The following is an 18,690-nucleotide window of genomic DNA, read 5'->3' on the forward strand; positions in this document are numbered from 1 at the left end:
ATTTTTCAAATTTATAAAACGATAGCAAAAACAATATATAAAAAAACAACAACAATATATAAAAAACAACAACAACAATATGTAACACACATTAAAAAATATGTAACACACATTAAAAAACAAGTTTCAAAAATACACTTGCGAAAATACTTGCAGAAATACATTAAATTGCATACTTGCGTGCAGCAGCGCAAACACAAAACAATCGATTATGAGCTACGACCATAAAATTTAATATTACAAAAACCAAACAACAAAACAAAAAGCCGTAAAAGTGTTGTACTATTCAAATGCATTTTACAATTTAGCATTGAGTATGTGTGAAGTGAATTATTTCAATGCAAAAAAACAAACCAAAACCAAAACCAAAACAAATAACCAAAAGAAGAAATTAAGTAATTACGAAAAATGCTACACTGCCACAAACAACAATTTATGTACTTTGAGTTTGTAACGTAGACTGTTGTTGTTACTTTGAATTCAACATTTCGTAGTATAAAGTGGCGGTTCATAGAGGCGCTTGTGCGCTTCAAAATATTATTTTTAATGGCAAACAAAACATTTCAATATCGTTAGACATAATTAAGCTAAACGGTTGTAGCCAATTTCACAAGAAATATTAGGACTTTGCATTAAATAGCTTTTTATGAACTTAAGTCAAACATTTTTGCGAGCATTTCTAGCATAATTTGTCAGCTGCAAGTGCAGTTAACAGCTGATAAATGCGAAAATAAGTAATGTGCTGAACACATAGCGCGCGACAGACTTCAAGCGACAGCTGTCAAATATTAAAATGCATACGTTCTTAAGTTAAGCGTTCTTTAGACAGCTGCACGACTACATAATGGGATCCATAAGTACGTGCTTGAAGTCTGTCGCTCTTTATGCGTTCGCCACATTATGCAAAAACAAAACTTAACATTTTTCATTAAAACATCTAAAGCTAACGTAACGTATGCTTCCATTTTTGACAGACATTTGCATATTTCCTTAAGATAAAACGCAGTAAAACAATTGAATATTCATAAACAAAAAAAAATTAAAGTCAACTTTGAAAAAGTCACAAAATCAGCTGCTTACAGTATGACAAAAAAAGCATAGCAAGTTAATGGAAATGGAATTTATTGGAAAAAGTAAAGTAAAATGTCTGAAAAAACTAATTCGTAGCAGTTGAATCTGTTTATAACATAATACGAGGTTTGACAATTAAGTAATGAGACTGATTTTATTGCCGCGCTTGTGGTGAACCTGTGTTCTTGAAATTCCCTTTCTCTTTTTCTCTTTGCGGAATCGTCCACAAAGAATTCGTTCCACCGGGGAAAACTGTGAATCAAGTCTACTATTGCCAAGTACTCGAAGGATTGCGAAAACTGGATCCTTCATCACGACAACGCGCCGGGCCACACCGCCCTCAGCGTGTCCCAGTATTTGGCCTCTAAAGAGATCGCCGTGTTGCAACAGCCGCCTTATTCGCTCGGCATGTCACCCTGTGACTTTGTTTCCTAAAACAAAATCGGTAGTCAAAAGAACCCATTTTGAGTCGATTACGAACATCCAAGCGGCCTTGACGAGGATACTCGCGGTCATCCCTGTCGAAGCGTTCCAAAAATGTTACGAAGTATGGAAAACGCTCTGGAATCGCTGTATAGCTGCCCAAGGGACTACTTTGAAGGGAATGGCAGAGTTGTAGAATAATTTTCAAATATTCGGTTTTTATGGAATCAGTCTCATTACTTAATTGTCATTCCTGAAGAGCGCATAAAATGTCAAGGTTACACAGTTTTTTGAGACCATTAAAAATATTACAATTTTGTGCGTTTGCGATAATTTTGGATTTATATAGATTTTAGACTATTTCTTTCTATGACGGCGTCAAAAATCGCTTCATTTTCTAATTCAATTCTATAATATACCCCGAATATTATACTAAATGCTCATATAAGTTATATAAGTAGTCACTTAAGGCGTTTTTTATCGAAACTGTGTTTTCAAAGTCAACCGATGTTTAGAAATTTTACACAGCTCTTCGACCTCAGATGGCATAATAAAAATTTTACAAGGTCTTGAATGAAGGGTTCTTTCGATTCATTATTCATTTCGAGGTTCCCTACTTTTTAAAAGAAAAATCACAGAAACTTCAAATTTTATGTTTATTTTCATTCGAAAGAGCATGCTTTGGCATTTACTTTTTAAAGAATATCTCTTTCGAATGTTGGCTCCGGCTACGTCTCATATGGTCCATCCGTTGAGTCCAATTTTCGATGACTTGTTCGAGCGTTTCCACTGGTAACTGGCAAATGATACGCGTAATGTTTTGCTCCAAGGCCTGAATCGAAGCGGGATTATCTGCATAGACTTTAGACTTTGCATATCCTTACAGCAAAAAGTCTAACGATGTGATATCACACGATCTTTGTGGTCAAACGATCAACTCAAAACGTGAAACTGTTTGCTCACCGAAGTGCAATCTCAATAAATCCATTGATTGATGCATTGAGTCTAGTTGAAACCAAATGTCGCCGAAATCACGAGCTTTTTACCCGCAACATTTGAAGACACATGGATCGCGATTCTTCAGTTTGCTCTTCATCCCAAATGCGGAAATTTTGCTTGTTTAAACCAAAAATTGAGCTAATGGGTCTCATAGCTGAACAAAATTTGGCTTCGAAACGTCAGATCTTCTTGGTACTTTTCAAGAGCTCATGGAGCGAAGCGTTGTCGCTTGGGAAGGTCGAGCGGGTTCAGTACTTTCACAAGCTGTATTTTGTAGGCTTTCAATTTAAGGTCTTACCTACATAAATAACATACAATACATAAAGAAAACAAGAAGAATTTGTAATAAACTAAGAAAAATCATAGAATAGAGAACAGATTAGACAGATCGTTAACTAAATTTCAAGATAAGAAAGTTAAATTTTTTTTTTTTAAATATTTTAATCAATTAATATTTTATTTTTATTTTACTTTTAAAATTTTCAGCAATATTTATAGCTATAACGGTAATTGATAGTCTGTGTTTCGTTATATTGAGTGGCAATCGTTTTGAGACAGTAAATACAAATGAATATAGAACTAAAATAGTTTGCGTGCACGTTGACAATTGGCAGGTACTGTACGTGGCCAACAAGAGCTTCTCGTACAAAAGTAAGCAATGTACAAATGAAATGCAGAACGTAAGAAACGACTTACCTACATACTTGAAATATGGAAAAAATTAATAAAAGGTGCATAGCAAGTTAATATATAGTATGATATATATAGTAGGACATATACATATATAGTAAACTACACTTAAACAACGCGGTAAATAGGAAAAGTTGAAAAGTGTGGAAAATTTGTTGTTTGTAATCGAAAGGTGCGTAGCCGAAGCTTGGAATTTAAGTACTATTTGAGATATGTAAGAGAGACAGAGAGAGAGAGAGCGAGATTGGCGTTTTGTAGCGGCGACAAATAGTATATGATAATTGATGTTTGTATGGAGACTTTTATTAACGACTGTTAAAATATAAGTGTTTGCATAGAGCTAAGAAAAAGTGGGCAAAATATGAAAAGTAAAGTTGAAAAATATTTTTTTTTTGTAAACATAGCAATTATTCATTAAAAAAAAAAAATTATTCATTAAAAAAAAATTATTCATTAAAAAAAAACAAAAAAATACAAACAGTTGAAAGAAATAAAAATATATTAAAGAAAAAACATAAAAAATGAGCTAAAATTTTCCTTAGCCATTAAGTTTTGTAAAACTAAAAATATTGCATGTATGCTAATATGTATGTATGTGAGCGGCTCTTAAGGCATTTTATACTTCAACGCATAAAACAAGCGTTCATTTGCAGAAAATATGTAAAATACAAAGATTTATTTCCAACAAAAAACATACATACAAGAGATTGATTAATCATAATAACAACAACAAAAATATTTAAAATAAAGTCTAAAAAGTGTTATAGAACGTAGTAAGTACACTAATTACCATATATTATTGTAAAAAAGAAGAAGAAACTCTTACTTGATCTTTGATCTAAACACACATACACACATATATATAAATATATTTAGACTTTCGTATAAACCGATAATATACATACATGCATACGTATATATACACACACATGAAAATATATAGTTCACAAAAAGGTATATTATATACCATATATATAATACATGCGTATATATATATATATAAATATATATATATAGATATATATTCTGACTATTATTGTAATGACGACGATGCTGAAGATGATTTTTAAAGATCGCTCTTTATGATTATTAATATAAATATTTGAAAAAAAAAAATACAAAAATAATAAATTTAGTTTTAATTGTAAGTTGTATATAATTATATTAATAATAAATTATAATAATAATAATAATAATAATAATGGTGAAATGCAATGTGGAAAACTGAAATAAAAATTAATAAGACAAAACCATATACATACAATATATGAGATATATTAAAGGTGAATTATGAAATAAAAAAAAAAATATATATATATATTTAAAATATGTTCAAACAAATTAAAAAGTTGTGTTTATTTTATGCAGAAACAATTTCTGAGATCGATCGATTCTGAAGATCGACGCCTAAAAGTATATAAGGCAAGTAAAGGATTCTATATTTTTTCAATGTATAGAGTTTGCCAATAAGGTGGGATATGATTTCTGACCTACACGACTGCTTTTGCAGGAACGTATACGATGAACACAATTTTCGAGTAATTTTGCTACTAAAACGAGATTCCCTACTTTTCAAAGAAAACTGACATTCTGTCGTGCTCGCACTCTACTATAAAAAGGTTCTTTACCGAAATATGGAGTTTTGGTTAAATTAACCAGGTCTTAACTGACAGATTGTTGCTAACTAGACATTCAGAAAACGGTACATTATATAGCACGCCGAACTTTAAATTCTTTCTCTCGAGACTCGGCTTGGAAAAATCAAACGAAAGTACTGAATTAATCAAAAAATATACACGACCTTCTCAGATATACAATATTTTGACGAGCAATGATCGAAAAAATAAAACTTTTATAAAAAATCTATTTTTTCTTTGAGAAGTTATGATCCTTTCTGTATTTGTTGTTTATTTTAGTTTCTATCTTTTTTGTTTCTGTATTAGAAAGGATTAATTGATATCTACGTAAATCTAATTGACATAATTTATTCCAATACAATATTTCAGTTAAGTTCTGGTTAACATAACCAAGACTACTTCTTTCGGTAATGAGAAAGAAGTACTAAATGTTTAATGCCTTTCCACAGAAAGTGTTACTTAAATGCAACCGTGGATATAAATTAAACAGCTGTTTAACCTTCTGAAATTTATCGATACCATTCGATAAGCAAAACAATTGACTTCGAAAAGTGCAGTGATATCACAATTCATACATTTTGCAAAACAATACAAAAAGCAAGTAAACATCAGTGATAAATAAAGCAGTATATACAAAAATAAATTTTGTAATTGCGTGCTTATCAATTGTGTCGCAAAATAAAACATGTTTGCTGGCATAATATCCGAAAGGAATGAGTAGTGGCAGGACGACAACGAAAGTGCGCACTTGAGCTGGTGTTAAAAGAAAACAATTTGACCTCGTAATAAAGCATATATACCTGCTACACAATGAGTTCTTTATTCAACAGTTTTAGCAAATTTTCTAGCAAACGCGAAAATGCTATTAAAGAGGCGCTTATAAATACGCTCGTAGAAAATTCACGTGAAATACAATATGAAGTGCAGCAGCGGGGGTGCGGTAAGTGCCTTTTTCTGTTTAATATTTACATGCATTTATTGTATTATACATTCCTTATCTACGCACTGCAGAAAGTTTGGAGGTATGCGAATCCACCAGCACGCTATGCACAACCTTAGAAGCAATTTTCCTGCATGGCCTTAAGGATTCATTACTTTGGAATACGATAAATGTGATAGCAGGAGATGAAGAACGACGGCCAGAGCCCAGTTTTTGGGCACCTTTAATGATATTTATGCACAAACAGGTTATTGAGCAGGTAAAAATAGTTTGTATGATTAGGGTTGATTATTTTAATTATTTTCTTCTCATTTTGAAAATTTATTATTTTAATTTTTTTCTTCTAATTTTGAAGATTTATTATTTTTATTTATTTTTTCTTCTTTTGAAAAGGAAACAAATTTATTGTGTTTTTTCTTTATACATTTTTCTAGGTGCAAACGCTTTCACAAATAACTAGCGAAATTGGTCAGTGTCGCGCTTGGATACGCCTTTCACTTAACGAATCTCTTTTTTCCGCTTACTTAAATAGCATGCGCAAAGGCAATTCATCGCTAAGTCCATATTATAAAAAGTTTGCATTGCTCAAGGATAGTGATGGTCTAGAAATGGCTGCGAAGACCATGGAAGGCATCGAAGCAATTGTACAATTTAATCTGCCAGTGAATTCTAGTTTGCTCAACTATTGGCCCGATTATGCGTTGCAATTGTCTGGGCTATGGACACCACCGTTGAAATCATGTCCGGTAGTGTGAATCATCATTTAATTAATATTATATGTATTTATATTTAATAAAATTATTTATTTTTATTCATATTGCAGATAAGCAGTGGCGTAGATATCGCCGACACACTTGGTGTTGAAGATGCTGAGGTAGCTGAAGCCGTTGTAATGTTGCCAACGCCACGTCCGATAAGCACGAGTGAAGCTTTTTCGCAAAAAATTGAGAATTTACCCATTTTACAATCGCCGAACGCTGCAGAAATCGCCGCACAGCGGGAAAGTGTCGATTTACTGTTAAAAGCAGTCGATGAAATGCAAATGATAAGCGAAGAAAGTACAGAAGAAGCCGCTAACCAAAGTCAAACAGGCGACAAAAATGCGCAAGAAGATAATGACTATGCATTAAAAGGCCACAAATCAAAGAAGAAACGCAAAAAGTCTAAGGAACTTGCGGAAGCGCGCATACGTGACTACATAACCGGAGAAGCAGGCTATAAAACGGAGCCAACAACGCCCACAACGCCTGGTAACTCGTTACAGAATTTAATGCACACATCGTGGTCGGGCGATGAATCTTCTGTGTCCGAATTGACCACACCTACCTTGGAGCGGCCCTTATATAGACGTGCTTCAAGTAATGCCAGTACGCTCAGCTACAATACTTTGCTTGGCAAACATGAACGCGAGAAGCTACAGATACAAATAAAAAATAATGCTTTGACTGTAGAGCGCACGTGTGTGACTCATACGGATGGTGAGGTAGCAACGGAGCAGGAGGGTGAGAACAATGGCAGCGATTCAAATGATAGTCGCGTAAGTTTAGCATTAGTTATGCGCATATTGTCTCTTATTAGTTCTTAATTTGATTTTTAGTTGACCTTGGACTTCGAAGTGGTGCCTAATTCTAAGCTAGACCGCATGAATGTTAGCGAAATACAAGAAATGCTGGAGCAGATGTACAAGCTGGCGCGGCAACCCGGTTTGGATGCTCAAGGATTTCTCTGCAAATCATGCCAACATCCTCTGGGTATTGGTTACACGAACTTTCAGTGCGTTTCTATAACAAAATCTGCCTTATAAATATATCTTAATGGCTTGGCTCTTAATTTTTGCAGAGTTTGTGGATTCAGTGGCAATTACTTTTGTGATAACTGCATGGATATGGAGCAGTTGATGATACCAGCAAAAATCATTTACAATTGGGACTTTCGAAAGTATGCGGTATCGAAGCGCGCTGCAGTTTTCTTAACCGAGTTCCGTAATCAGCCGGTTATTGATTTGGAAGTAAGAAACTATCTGTTATACACTTTTTTATGTTTTTTTATATCCTATACAGGATTCATACGATGTTGTTGTGTTGTAATCGCATAATTCTACCGAGTTGACAGTCCTTGACTGGATAAAAAATCCGGGTCCGTTTCGGCTATATAGATGAAGAGGCTTCAGACGTAAATAAATAAATAAATAAACACCACCGACTCCCTCTCAACGAATGGTGCACTTGGAGTTAAACCACCACTCAAAGAGACGAAGAGCTTCAGTTGCCTTGAGCAGCTACGTTGACCCCTACGTCGTTTTGGATACTGTAATAGATTAAACTCCTACTTATCCAGAGCCGCCTGCGGCATACGAAGTATATGTACAGCGAGCAATGAGTCCAGGCATGACTCTAACTATCTCTTTATATATTCAGCGAACTCCACTCATCTAACACCCTTCTTCCAAAATTCACCGACTAAATCTAAACAGCATTTTTTTTCGGCCTACCGTTAGATGAATTCGATGACAATCAACCCGAACCTTAGCACCCAATCGGGACTAGATAACCGCTACAACAACAACAACATCGGCAAAATTAAGTTCTTGAAAGAAAACTTGAGCCTATGAAGGCTATTATAGCTTCGGTGCAGCCGAATTTTTTACATTTTTCTTCATATCTTTTCAATATTTTTTTTTTTTCAATATTTTTTTCTTATTTTTTCAATATTTTTTTTCAATATTTTTTTTATTTTTTCAATATTTTTTTTGTATATTTTTTCAATATTTTTTATTTTTTTTATATTTTTTTATATTTTTTTTAATATTTTTTTTATATTTTTTTTTATATTTTTTTTTATATTTTTTTTTTATATTTTTTTTATATTTTTTTTATATATTTTTTTATATATTTTTTTATATATCTTTTTATATATCTTTTTTTATATTTTTTTTTATATATTTTTTTATATTTTTTTTTATATTTTTTTTATATTTTTTTTTATATTTTTTTATATTTTTTCAATTTTTTTTTATTTTTTCAATATTTTTTTTTTATTTTTTAAATTTTTTTTTTTGTATATTTTTTCAATATTTTTTCTTTCTTTTTTTTCTATAACTATTTGCAGCTCTTGAACCCGGAAATTTATAACGCCTCCGATGCCATGGCCGACCTGCAATCCTTGCGCATACGTTTGAATTTTCTACGCGCCTACCTATACACCTGTGAGCCGAAAAGTATACAACTACTGCAATTGCAATTCTATGGACGCGAATATCTATACGAGCACATACATTTATATTCCGTAAGCGATTTGCATTTAATATTGCGTGGCACACTCTATCAACAGCTCCAGAAGGCATACAAAATCGGTGAGGCACATGTGTTGAAGTGTCCGTTGTGCAGCGTCAAAGGTTTCATATGTGAAATTTGCAAGAGTTCTCGCGTGTTGTATCCATTTCACATTGAAACAACATACAGGGTGAGTTGTTATGCCGAGTATAGCTATCTGCAGTTGTAATTTGCAATTTTAGGTAGAATTGTATTAAATGAATTTTCTAAATTTCTTTTGCAGTGCGAAATTTGTGGCGCCGTCTTTCACGCACAATGTCTCAACGATCAACAGCCATGCCCAAAATGCGAACGCCGGCGTAAAAGGGAAGAGTTGGATTTAGAAGAGGCAAATTTTGCAGGAAATGTAGAGGATTTGTCTGCTTCAACAACTCAAATCGCTGTAAACGTGGAAGAAGTGGGAGAAGTGCCGGAAACGCTTTAGATTTATTATATGTTCTATAATATTTCAAGTATATAAGAAGTTATATAGTTATAAGTATGTATGTGTCTAAAATTGCAATTACAAGTATATGAGTATATGCTATAGGTGTATAGACATAGTAAAGCAGGCCTACACATCTCTTACACTAAGCTCATATTAAAGTATTTAAATATAAAGTTTATATATACATATATGCTAACTAATTAGCTTAATTATAATTATTAATTATATATTACATTATTTTTAGCTGCTGTAAGTCAGCCATATTAATTACTGCTGAAGAATTTACACCCCGCTACGAAGTTTACTCAATTATATTTAAGAGTATGTATGTTTATAGCTATATATACAAGTATGTATAGTATAATTTGATAAAGGAAATATACTTATATGTAAAGTGTAGAAAATATCCATTAAAGGTTTTGCTACAAACGCACGCTTTTTGTTGCTCTGAAGCAATCACTTTATATAGTATTAAGCGGTTATATCCACTTATGAATAAAAAAAATATTATATATAAATATATTTTGCATATAATCGTATGTACAGATATTTGAGAATATTCTCTAAAAATTTTAAGTAGATACGGCACATAAGCGGGGGTTTTAATAGGGACGCTACGAAAGTAGACTGAATGGTGTCCTGAATAAGCTAAATATGCATTATACGTCTGGCAGCAATCCACACGTACTCCATGAGTCACCATTGCATCCCGAAAAAAATACGGTTTGGTGCGGTTTATGGGCCGGCGGCTTCATTGGACCGTACTTCTTTCATGATGATCAAGACTGACACGTTACTGTGAATGGGAATCGAACCGTCTCGGACGAACGAATTTTTATACGACTTTCTTAGCTATATTTGTCAAGTAATGATCGAGTAATGTGTACAGTGGTTGGAACGGTTTGTCCGGAAAGAAATGGAACTGATTTTCTTCAAGCCGCGACTGTTTCCTTGCCTGAAAAGGCCGTTGAAAGTGGAGCCTAGCAGCATGCACTTCGTCTCTCAAGGCTACCGCGACGCCTTCAATGCTTGAAAATCGACTCCATCCTATTACTTTTCGGACCAACCCTGTAAGGTTTTTGAAAATAAAACATTGCTGAAGCAATTTTGAGGAATGGCGCCGAGTTGGCAGTCCTTGAACGGATAAAAATCCGGATCCGTTCCAGTTACTTCAGCTCTAGTAATAATATTTATTTATATCTGGTAATAATATCTTTTGATTTGAGTCAAATTTATGCAAAAAAAAATCTTCCTAATCGGCAGACAACTTTTGTCGGAGGTGCTTCAGTAGCTCATCTCGGGATCAAGGAAATCTAAAATTTTTCAAAATTTATCGCCAATTATTAAATTTTCTAAATGTGCATTTTTTATGATTTTATTAAAGAATTTGCCACTATTTTTTGATTTTTATTTTAAAATTTTGAGCTTGTTTATTATTTTTAATTTAAATATTTTAAAATTTTGAGGTTAGGTTTATTATATTTTAAATTTAGCTTGGAAGTTTTTGAGGTTATTGTATGTAGTTTCATCATTTTTGATTCACTCGTTGTCTTGAAAATAATTTGTTTTGAACTTGCTTTCATCATTTCTAATTTCGCTATAACAAATTTTGAGGTTAGGTTTATTGAAATTTACTAAATTTGAAAACTATTTTTGAGGTTATTTGCCACTTAAAAAATATACAAAATTTCGTCTTTTCTGACTTGCAAGTTGTTCGTTATAACCAGTTAATATCGCATAACTTACAAATTTATAAATTTATTAAACAATAATAAAGGCTACACATGTCGATATTTACAAATAAAGCTTCAATTCCCACATTATTTTGCCATAATTATTTTTCACAATTTCGATTTTACTGGCTGGCGCGCCTGCAATTCGTTTTTCAGCAGCTGCAGCACGTCTTCAGCGCAGCCCCAAGCCAAGGTGACGCCGCTGCCGCCGTGCCCATAGTTGTGTATGACGATTTTTTTGCCTTTTAATGCAGTAAAGAAGAAGACAAAAAATGTAAAAAATTTAAATAAAAAAATAAAAAAATAGAAAATGGAAACTAAAAAATATAAAAATTAAAAAATATTAAAATTAAAAAATATAAAAATTAAAAATAAAAAAAAATCCTAAATTGTAATGCATTTACCTCCTTTCTCTGCCTCCAAACGCAGCGCTTCGCGTCCGGGTCGTAGCCCCACCCAATCGTATAGATGTTGCGCATGCTCCAGGCCAGGCAAAATTTTACGACAGCCATTAACAATGAATGCCTTGTCATTCGAACATACTTTTGTGTTGTTGTCGTTCTCTTGATGAGTGCCACCCAAAACGACGGTATCGCAACTGTAATATATGTAGGTTTGAGGTTAGTTTTATCGAAACTAGTGATTTGAAATTTAGTTTCGAAAATAATTTATTTTGAATTTAGTTTAGCAGCTAATTTATGACTTGTTTTGAACTTGCGCCTTTGCTTTTAATTTCAAAATTTTAAATTTTGAGGTTAAGTTTATTAAATTTGAAATTTAATTGAATAGGTTTTTGAGGTTATTGTAACAAATTCATTATTTTAAATTTAGTTTTGAGGATATATTGTTTGAAGGTGGATTTAATTAATTTTAATTTCAAAATTTTAAATTTTTAGGATAGGTTAATGAAATTTAAAATTTAATTGTGAGGTTTTTGAAGTTAGTGAATCTAATTTCACTATTCTGAATTTAGTCTTGAAGATATTTTGTTTGTTTCAAGGCAGATTTTATAGTTTTTACTTCACTATTTTCAATTTTGAGGTTAGGTTTATTAAATTTGAAATTTAGTTTTGAAGTTAATTTTATATAATTTTATTATTTCAAATTTAGTCTTGAAAATAATTTGTTTTGAGGTTGTTTATCTCATATTTAATTTCATTATTTTAGATTTTGAGGTTAAGTTTATTAAATTTGAAATTTGATTGTGAGGTTTTTGTGGTTATTGTGTACAATTTCATTACTTTAAATTTGGTCCTGAAAATAATATGTTTGAGTTGCTTTTATCATTTTTAATTTCAAAATTTTAATAAAAAAAATCTTTTATTTGAGGTTATGTTTTTCCATTTAAATATTATAAATTTAGTTTCGAGGTTAATTTTATTATTTTTAGTTTCAATATTTTAAATTTTTGTTTGAGATTTATCAGTTTATTATTTTATTTAAATTTCACTTAACCCGTGAATATTTTTATTTCCAAAAAATTTGTTAAATTTTGAGGTTAATTCTTTCCTGCATATTTTTGGTTATTAGTAGTAACAAAATTCCTTTTCTACTCACTTTGGTATTATATAATTGCCATCGTCGCTCTCATCCAGCAGCGCACAATACAGCCAATTTGCTTTCACGCGCGAAACTTGTCCACGTATCGGAAACATGCCGTTATCTCTTACGCACTCACGCGAACCGAGACCCGTGCAGTTAATAATGGCATCGTAATCGGAGTTTGTTATGAAATCCTCCAAATTGGCGATCTTTTGCTGCACAATTTTGCCACCATTCGCTTCGAAGCGCTTCATTAAGTAAGGAAGCAGCTTAATCGGCTCAGAGGTGTATGTAATGAAGTGCATGCCTTCGCTGGAAGAAGTTAGAAATCAGTGGTCCCTTACGTAATATATTAACAAATTAATTTTTATAATTAAAAAGTACGGGAGTGTTCAAAAACACATACTCGAGATCTTTGCAGAGATACCATCAACACTTCCATCAGCTTTATACCAGTAAAAGATGTCCTATGAGCTAACTCGTTACTTAGAACACGACTTGCCTCGCGTAACCAGAGCAAACTTCGTAGAACTGCGTTCTAGTTACTGTCGTAGTTTACATGCCGACTTATACAGACTTAGTCCCGTCTTATTAGAGGTATATATGTATTTGTCCTATACAATGAATTTCCTCATGAGACGGAAGTCTTTTTGCAGATAATTTTGCTGAGTTAACTCTAGAGGTCTGCATTAAACCCCACTCAATGACCTCCTACCTCAAACTTTACTTTTATATGTTTTGCATAATTTCGATTAAGCCCTCCCCGATCTCCGCCTTACGACCTTTAACTGTACTTACGTAAATTTCTTTGTTCTCCCTATATTAAGCGCATCCAATTGGTTCTGTGTAAGTTGACGACAACCATAAACAATATCCTTCCAGAAAACATCATTTTCCATTTTAGTTGTTGTTACCCTTAGGCATGGTATAAGGCAGACACCTGCCTCACCAGCATCTTCAGACAACCAGATTTGCTCGAGAAAGTCGTGCATGTGTTTTGACCAGCGACTGAAATTGAGAAGAAGAAGGTGTATTTAGCGTAAAAAGGTACTTCAAAGGGTCATAGTAGATAAGGAATAATTTTCAATAACCGTAATTTTTTCGGAATACAATGGTGACTCATGGAGTACGTGTGGATTGCTGCCTGACGAATAACGCATATTTTGCTTATTGACGAAACCATTCAGTGAGAAACGACTCTCATGGCTGACGATGATTTTTCTTTGAAAATCCGGATCATTTTCAACTTGTTGCTTAGCCCAATTCTCGAACATACGACGATTCTGGTGGTAAAGCGGCTCAGTTCTCGCGTCAATTTAATCTTGTAAGGATGTAAGCCAAGATCTTTTCGCAAAATTCGCCACAACGATGTCAGAGAGATGCCCAAAGCTTGAGAACGACGTGTGGGAGACTAATTTGGGTCTTCCTCAATTGATGGGCCAGCGGCAATAATGTTCTCGACACTACGGGCACTTCTTTGTTTCACTGGCACGGAACATTTTGTACTGTGCCTGTGAATTTAAATTTTTCCACTAGACGCTCAATTGTTGACCTGACAGTTCGATTATGCCCATCTTAACAGCAACTCTTAAAGTTGAGACCACTGACTCCGAGTTTCGGTAGTAAATTTTAATAATTACGACGATGGATCGTATATCTTTCCATGACGAAATCGCAAACCTTAATGTAAAAAGAGCGGGAAGATATGGTGTCATTTGCTGTCCCTATCGGTCTACTTTTGAAGCGTCCCTATTGAAAGGCGCGTTAGATAAAATATGATCCAAATATCACTGCCGTCTGAAAAGGTATAATGGGTTTTAAAAAATATAAGACAGCCGAGCCAAGATTCCAGAGAAGTCCATAGAAGCCAACTAGAAAGTTTTCCGGTTGCAAGGTTGAACTTTGGAGAAATTTATGTGGCTTGATGAGCTCCAGACGCAGCAAAGAATTCGTAACTAGTTTTCTATATACGAGAAAACTCCTATGCGCACCGAGTACTATTGGACTTATGGATCGTAACGGACGTCTGAAAAAGGCTCTTACGAACGTAAACATGAAAAAAGTCCACAAAACTACTTTGGATAAAAGTAAAAAGAAGTTGATTGAGATAGTTGAAATTTTAGGTTATGAAAAGAAATGAGTTCAGTGTATTCTTAAGAATTCTGGATATATGAAAACTTTGTGCTAAGTGGGGCCAGCGTACAATCCGTTTGTTGTCCATCAAAATTGCATGAGTTGGATTTCGAATTTTTTTCGCATCCACCGAATACTCTGGATCCCTACCAATTTTTTCTACTCTCAACCTTCAACTAAATACTGGCTGGAAAGAACTTTAACGGCGACAAAAAAAAGGTAATCGCCCTGTAGTTTTTGAAACAACTATGTCTTTTACAACACCATATTTCTCAGATCCGATCCGCATGATTGTTATCTATTCCAGTCCCCCAGAAAATACTTGCTCGAACAAATTTTAATGACGATGAAGAGTTAAATGTTAAGATTAAGTTCTATTTTGAAGCAAATAGGTATGCCACAACCCTAAAACTGGTCTCGGAGAGTTGGAGGAACGAAATAGTAACATACAGTTGTAACCAAACTTATCTAAACCCTTAAAGGTAGTTTCAGTTTCATATTTCTTTTGAGAAAAATAATATGTTTTTGATTCCTTTTTCGGTTAAAACTTTGGCACTTGTTAGAGTGTTGTTCGAATCGCCATATGGCATCACGCATTTATCTGCTTAGTCTCGATGGGGAAGGGCTCTCCCAATAGAGAGAGAGGTAGAGTTATCGATTTAAGAAATATTTTCTTTATCTTTAGTATTTAAATTTTATATAATTTCTCCTTATCAGATCGGCCAATGCATACAATTAGTTGTCTCGAGTATCTACAAAGTGTCTTATCTGCTGCATTTGTACTACAGTAGTATTCAAATATATAGGTATGTGAGTTCATAAATTACTTATATACATCTTATTTTGCTGTTTCAATTAATATTTCTTAACTCACTGCACTCGCGCTGTGGGCGTGCCGCCCAGCAGAAAAGGGCCCCACAGACCAGCTGAGCCATCGCCGGTAGTATTCGGCGAGAAAGCCTCAGAGAGCACTGTTACTTCCACGGGTGCGCCGATGGATTTCAAATACTCCAAGATCTGCACGGCTGAACAGATGCCGTTTACGCCGCCACCAATAACCGCGATACGCATTTCCGAACAGCTGCTTTAACTTGTCTCAGTTGTGCACTTAACGACAATGTCCGAAGTACTAAATTATCAGGTTTTTGTTATTAACTGATAGGCGCTATATAATCGGCAATTAATTTAGCAAGTATATTGACATCTGTGGACTTGTAATCTTTAAGACTGGGCATGTGTTGAGATAATTACTGTTTGAGTATTTTGTACTGCTAAACAAACCCCCCGGCTTATCAGCTGGCTATTTGAGGTAAAGTTATTGCTTCAATTGCAATTTGGTACAATTCATGATTAAAATTTATATAAAGGGTGTTTTTTTAGACGTGTCGCTTTTTGTGAAGCAGTATTTTTTTTGGTCGGTTTGGTGTTTTTGATTTTTTTAACAGCTGTTAGCGTGTATGGTCCCAAAACGAGATGGCCACCTAACCCGACTTTGATAATAATTAATTTCGAGTGATTGTTGAAACGCCGTTAAATCCTCAAAAAGCCACTGTGTGATGTGCTTTTTGAGTAGAAGGAACTATTGGTACATCCTTCTTCAAAATTTCAGTCGGTCATAATGTTACAGTTAATGGGGAACGCTATAGAGTCATGATTAATGAATGACCAGGAATTGGAGAATGTTGATGTGATCGAGCTTTGGTTCCAAATATACGACGCTAAATGTCATTTAGTAAATTTAGTGCATTGTCTCCGCCGCAAACCTGTAAGGTGGCCTCCAAGATCGTGCGATGAAACAACACTGTACTATTTTTTGTGGAGTAATGTGAAGTTTTTTGTCTACGCAGATGAGCCCGAAACGATTGCGGCCTTGTATGAGAATATTCGGGCCGTTGTTGCTGCCTTAGTCGTCTCGGCTGGAATTTATACGACGACTTGCCCGAAATAATTTTTAAAACATAATGGCAAACCCTTATCCCTTAAAGCTAAACTCTTAGCTATAACATTATATATATTATAGGCGTCTTAATTTTTCTTTAAAACCACAATTCTAAAAAAACACCCTTTATGTATCAAATTTATGTGCCGCACCCATATTCAAAAATCACCACGAGTGTTGAATTTATCTGCCTATCTTCTAACCTAAGCAAATTTGTGAACCTCAGTGTTGCTTAATTTTTTCCATAGATGGCGCTCCGCAACTATTAATTTAGGAATGAAAAATTTTAGTACATACCGAAAACCACACAGGGTGTATCAGCGTGCAGGGTAACACAACTTTTCTTAAGATATCATTTTAATGAGGTTTGTTTTTGTTTCTTCAGCCATTTACATTTGAGTTGTAGTCAATTTTAGTCAAGAAGCTATATGCTAAGACTAACCGATACATACGGTAGTTGACTTGTGCTGGCATTAAGTCCAACCGCTGCGTCTGCGATGAAAGGCTCCATCCAAACTCCACCTCGGTTAGGTATAATACATGCAATGAATGGAGCCATCTAAAGACCTGGTCAGGCCTTAAGTTATACCGGGAGGGGACCGCGAGTTACACGGCCTCATGCTGCCAATGCACTACAGCGATCTTAGCCTCTACGGCTGTGCAAACTGCACCAAGTTCGCGCACTGAGCCGCCACTGCTACCTAGTGGCCAACGCAGGACCTCACGGTCCGGTCCATAGGAGCTCAAACTCCCATTCTGATCAAATCCGACTGTCTTAACCCTAAGATTTTAGGTGTGACACTTGACAGCCACGACCACGATTATTGCCAATGTACAGAGCCGTAACAAAATATTCAAGTTACTAGGCGGTAGCACATGGGAAAAAGACAAAGAAACGTTATCGGCAACATACAAGGCAATCGATCAGCCGGCCCTCAACTCTGCGCACCAATATGGGCGCCTGGATGTAGTGAAACACAGATGAGGAAGTTTCAGAAATATCAGAACACTGCATTGCAGACTATAATGGGCTGTCTCTTATCGAACATCTGCATAGTGAGGTCCGTATGCGCCCAGTTAAGCAGCATAATGAACTCTTCTCCAAGCAGTTTTTGCTAGGGTGTTTTCGTAAATTTATCGCTGCAGTCACCTGCTTGAAGTGAAGCCGCCTCCTAGGAGCATTAAGAGGTCCTTCCTCAACTACATCGCCGACATATTGCCGATGCAACGGAGGATTTAAATCACATGATCTTAGTAGCCATTTCTTGAAACTCGCCAAACTTTGCACGTAATGTGCATATGTCAAACATGGGGCGTCGCACCTACTTGTTGGAAACAGAGATCATCCACATCGATTTCATCAAAAAAGTCGGTCAACATAGTTTATAATGCTCGATATTGCTGGTAATTTTGAAAGAAAAAAGGGCCGTTGATGCTGATAAAACCTCCCATCCGAGCTCCCGTAGTTTCTAATGAGTCATCAACGCAGTGTGTGGTCTGGCGTTGTCTTGGTGGAACACTACACCCTTCCTGTTGGCCAATTCTGGATGTTACTGGTCTATCGCCAGCTTCAAGCGGTCCAGATGTTCGCAGTAGATGGTAGAATTAAACGTCTGGCCATATGGGAGCAGCTCATAGTGGATGATTCCCTTCCAATCCCACCAAACACACAGCAAAACCTTCCTGGCCGTCAATCCCGGCTTGAACACTGTTTGAGACGATTTACCGGCCTTCGACGACGACCGTTTTCGCTTGATATTGTCGTATGTGATCCATTTTTCGTCGCCAGTCACCATCCGCTTCAAAAATGGGTCGAGTTCGTTC

The 18,690-nt window shown here is 34.8% G+C and overlaps 2 protein-coding genes across 2 annotated transcripts; one reads left to right on the top strand and one right to left on the bottom strand.

Annotated features, from left to right (window-relative positions):
* The first annotated feature begins 5,344 nt into the window (after positions 1-5,344).
* Positions 5,345-9,948, top strand: LOC105226311 (pleckstrin homology domain-containing family M member 1). Its single transcript, XM_049454047.1, has 8 exons — positions 5,345-5,760; positions 5,832-6,019; positions 6,195-6,506; positions 6,584-7,297; positions 7,358-7,533; positions 7,600-7,768; positions 8,869-9,222; positions 9,316-9,948. Exons 1-8 carry the CDS (start codon positions 5,631-5,633, stop codon positions 9,514-9,516), a joined length of 2,244 nt encoding a protein of 747 aa, XP_049310004.1. The 5' UTR covers positions 5,345-5,630; the 3' UTR covers positions 9,517-9,948.
* Positions 9,949-10,871: 923 nt separating this feature from the next.
* On the bottom strand, positions 10,872-16,151 carry LOC105226309 (D-aspartate oxidase). Its single transcript, XM_011205138.4, has 5 exons — positions 15,802-16,151; positions 13,593-13,802; positions 12,810-13,106; positions 11,657-11,850; positions 10,872-11,494 (listed from the first exon to the last, which is right to left on the bottom strand). Exons 1-5 carry the CDS (start codon positions 15,996-15,998, stop codon positions 11,361-11,363), a joined length of 1,032 nt encoding a protein of 343 aa, XP_011203440.2. The 5' UTR covers positions 15,999-16,151; the 3' UTR covers positions 10,872-11,360.
* Between the last annotated feature and the right edge of the window lie 2,539 nt (positions 16,152-18,690).

Source organism: Bactrocera dorsalis, chromosome 3 (assembly GCF_023373825.1).
Source record: "Bactrocera dorsalis isolate Fly_Bdor chromosome 3, ASM2337382v1, whole genome shotgun sequence".
NCBI classification, from domain to species: Eukaryota; Metazoa; Arthropoda; class Insecta; order Diptera; family Tephritidae; genus Bactrocera; species Bactrocera dorsalis.

What these genes read in the sequence shown, in the direction of transcription:
- LOC105226309 (XM_011205138.4), bottom strand. Translation starts at nt 15,998, where the DNA reads ATGCGTATCGCGGTTATTGGTGGCGGCGTAAACGGCATCTGTTCAGCC. An exon ending in ACGCCCACAGCGCGAGTGCA is followed by an intron (nt 13,803 to 15,801) that starts GTGAGTTAAGAA and finishes TCTCAATTTCAG; the next exon opens with TCGCTGGTCAAAACACATGC. An exon ending in GGCAATTATATAATACCAAA is followed by an intron (nt 11,851 to 12,809) that starts GTGAGTAGAAAA and finishes CATATATTACAG; the next exon opens with TTGCGATACCGTCGTTTTGG.
- LOC105226311 (XM_049454047.1), top strand. Translation starts at nt 5,631, where the DNA reads ATGAGTTCTTTATTCAACAGTTTTAGCAAATTTTCTAGCAAACGCGAA. An exon ending in ATTGGTTACACGAACTTTCA is followed by an intron (nt 7,534 to 7,599) that starts GTGCGTTTCTAT and finishes TAATTTTTGCAG; the next exon opens with AGTTTGTGGATTCAGTGGCA. An exon ending in ACATTGAAACAACATACAGG is followed by an intron (nt 9,223 to 9,315) that starts GTGAGTTGTTAT and finishes TTTCTTTTGCAG; the next exon opens with TGCGAAATTTGTGGCGCCGT.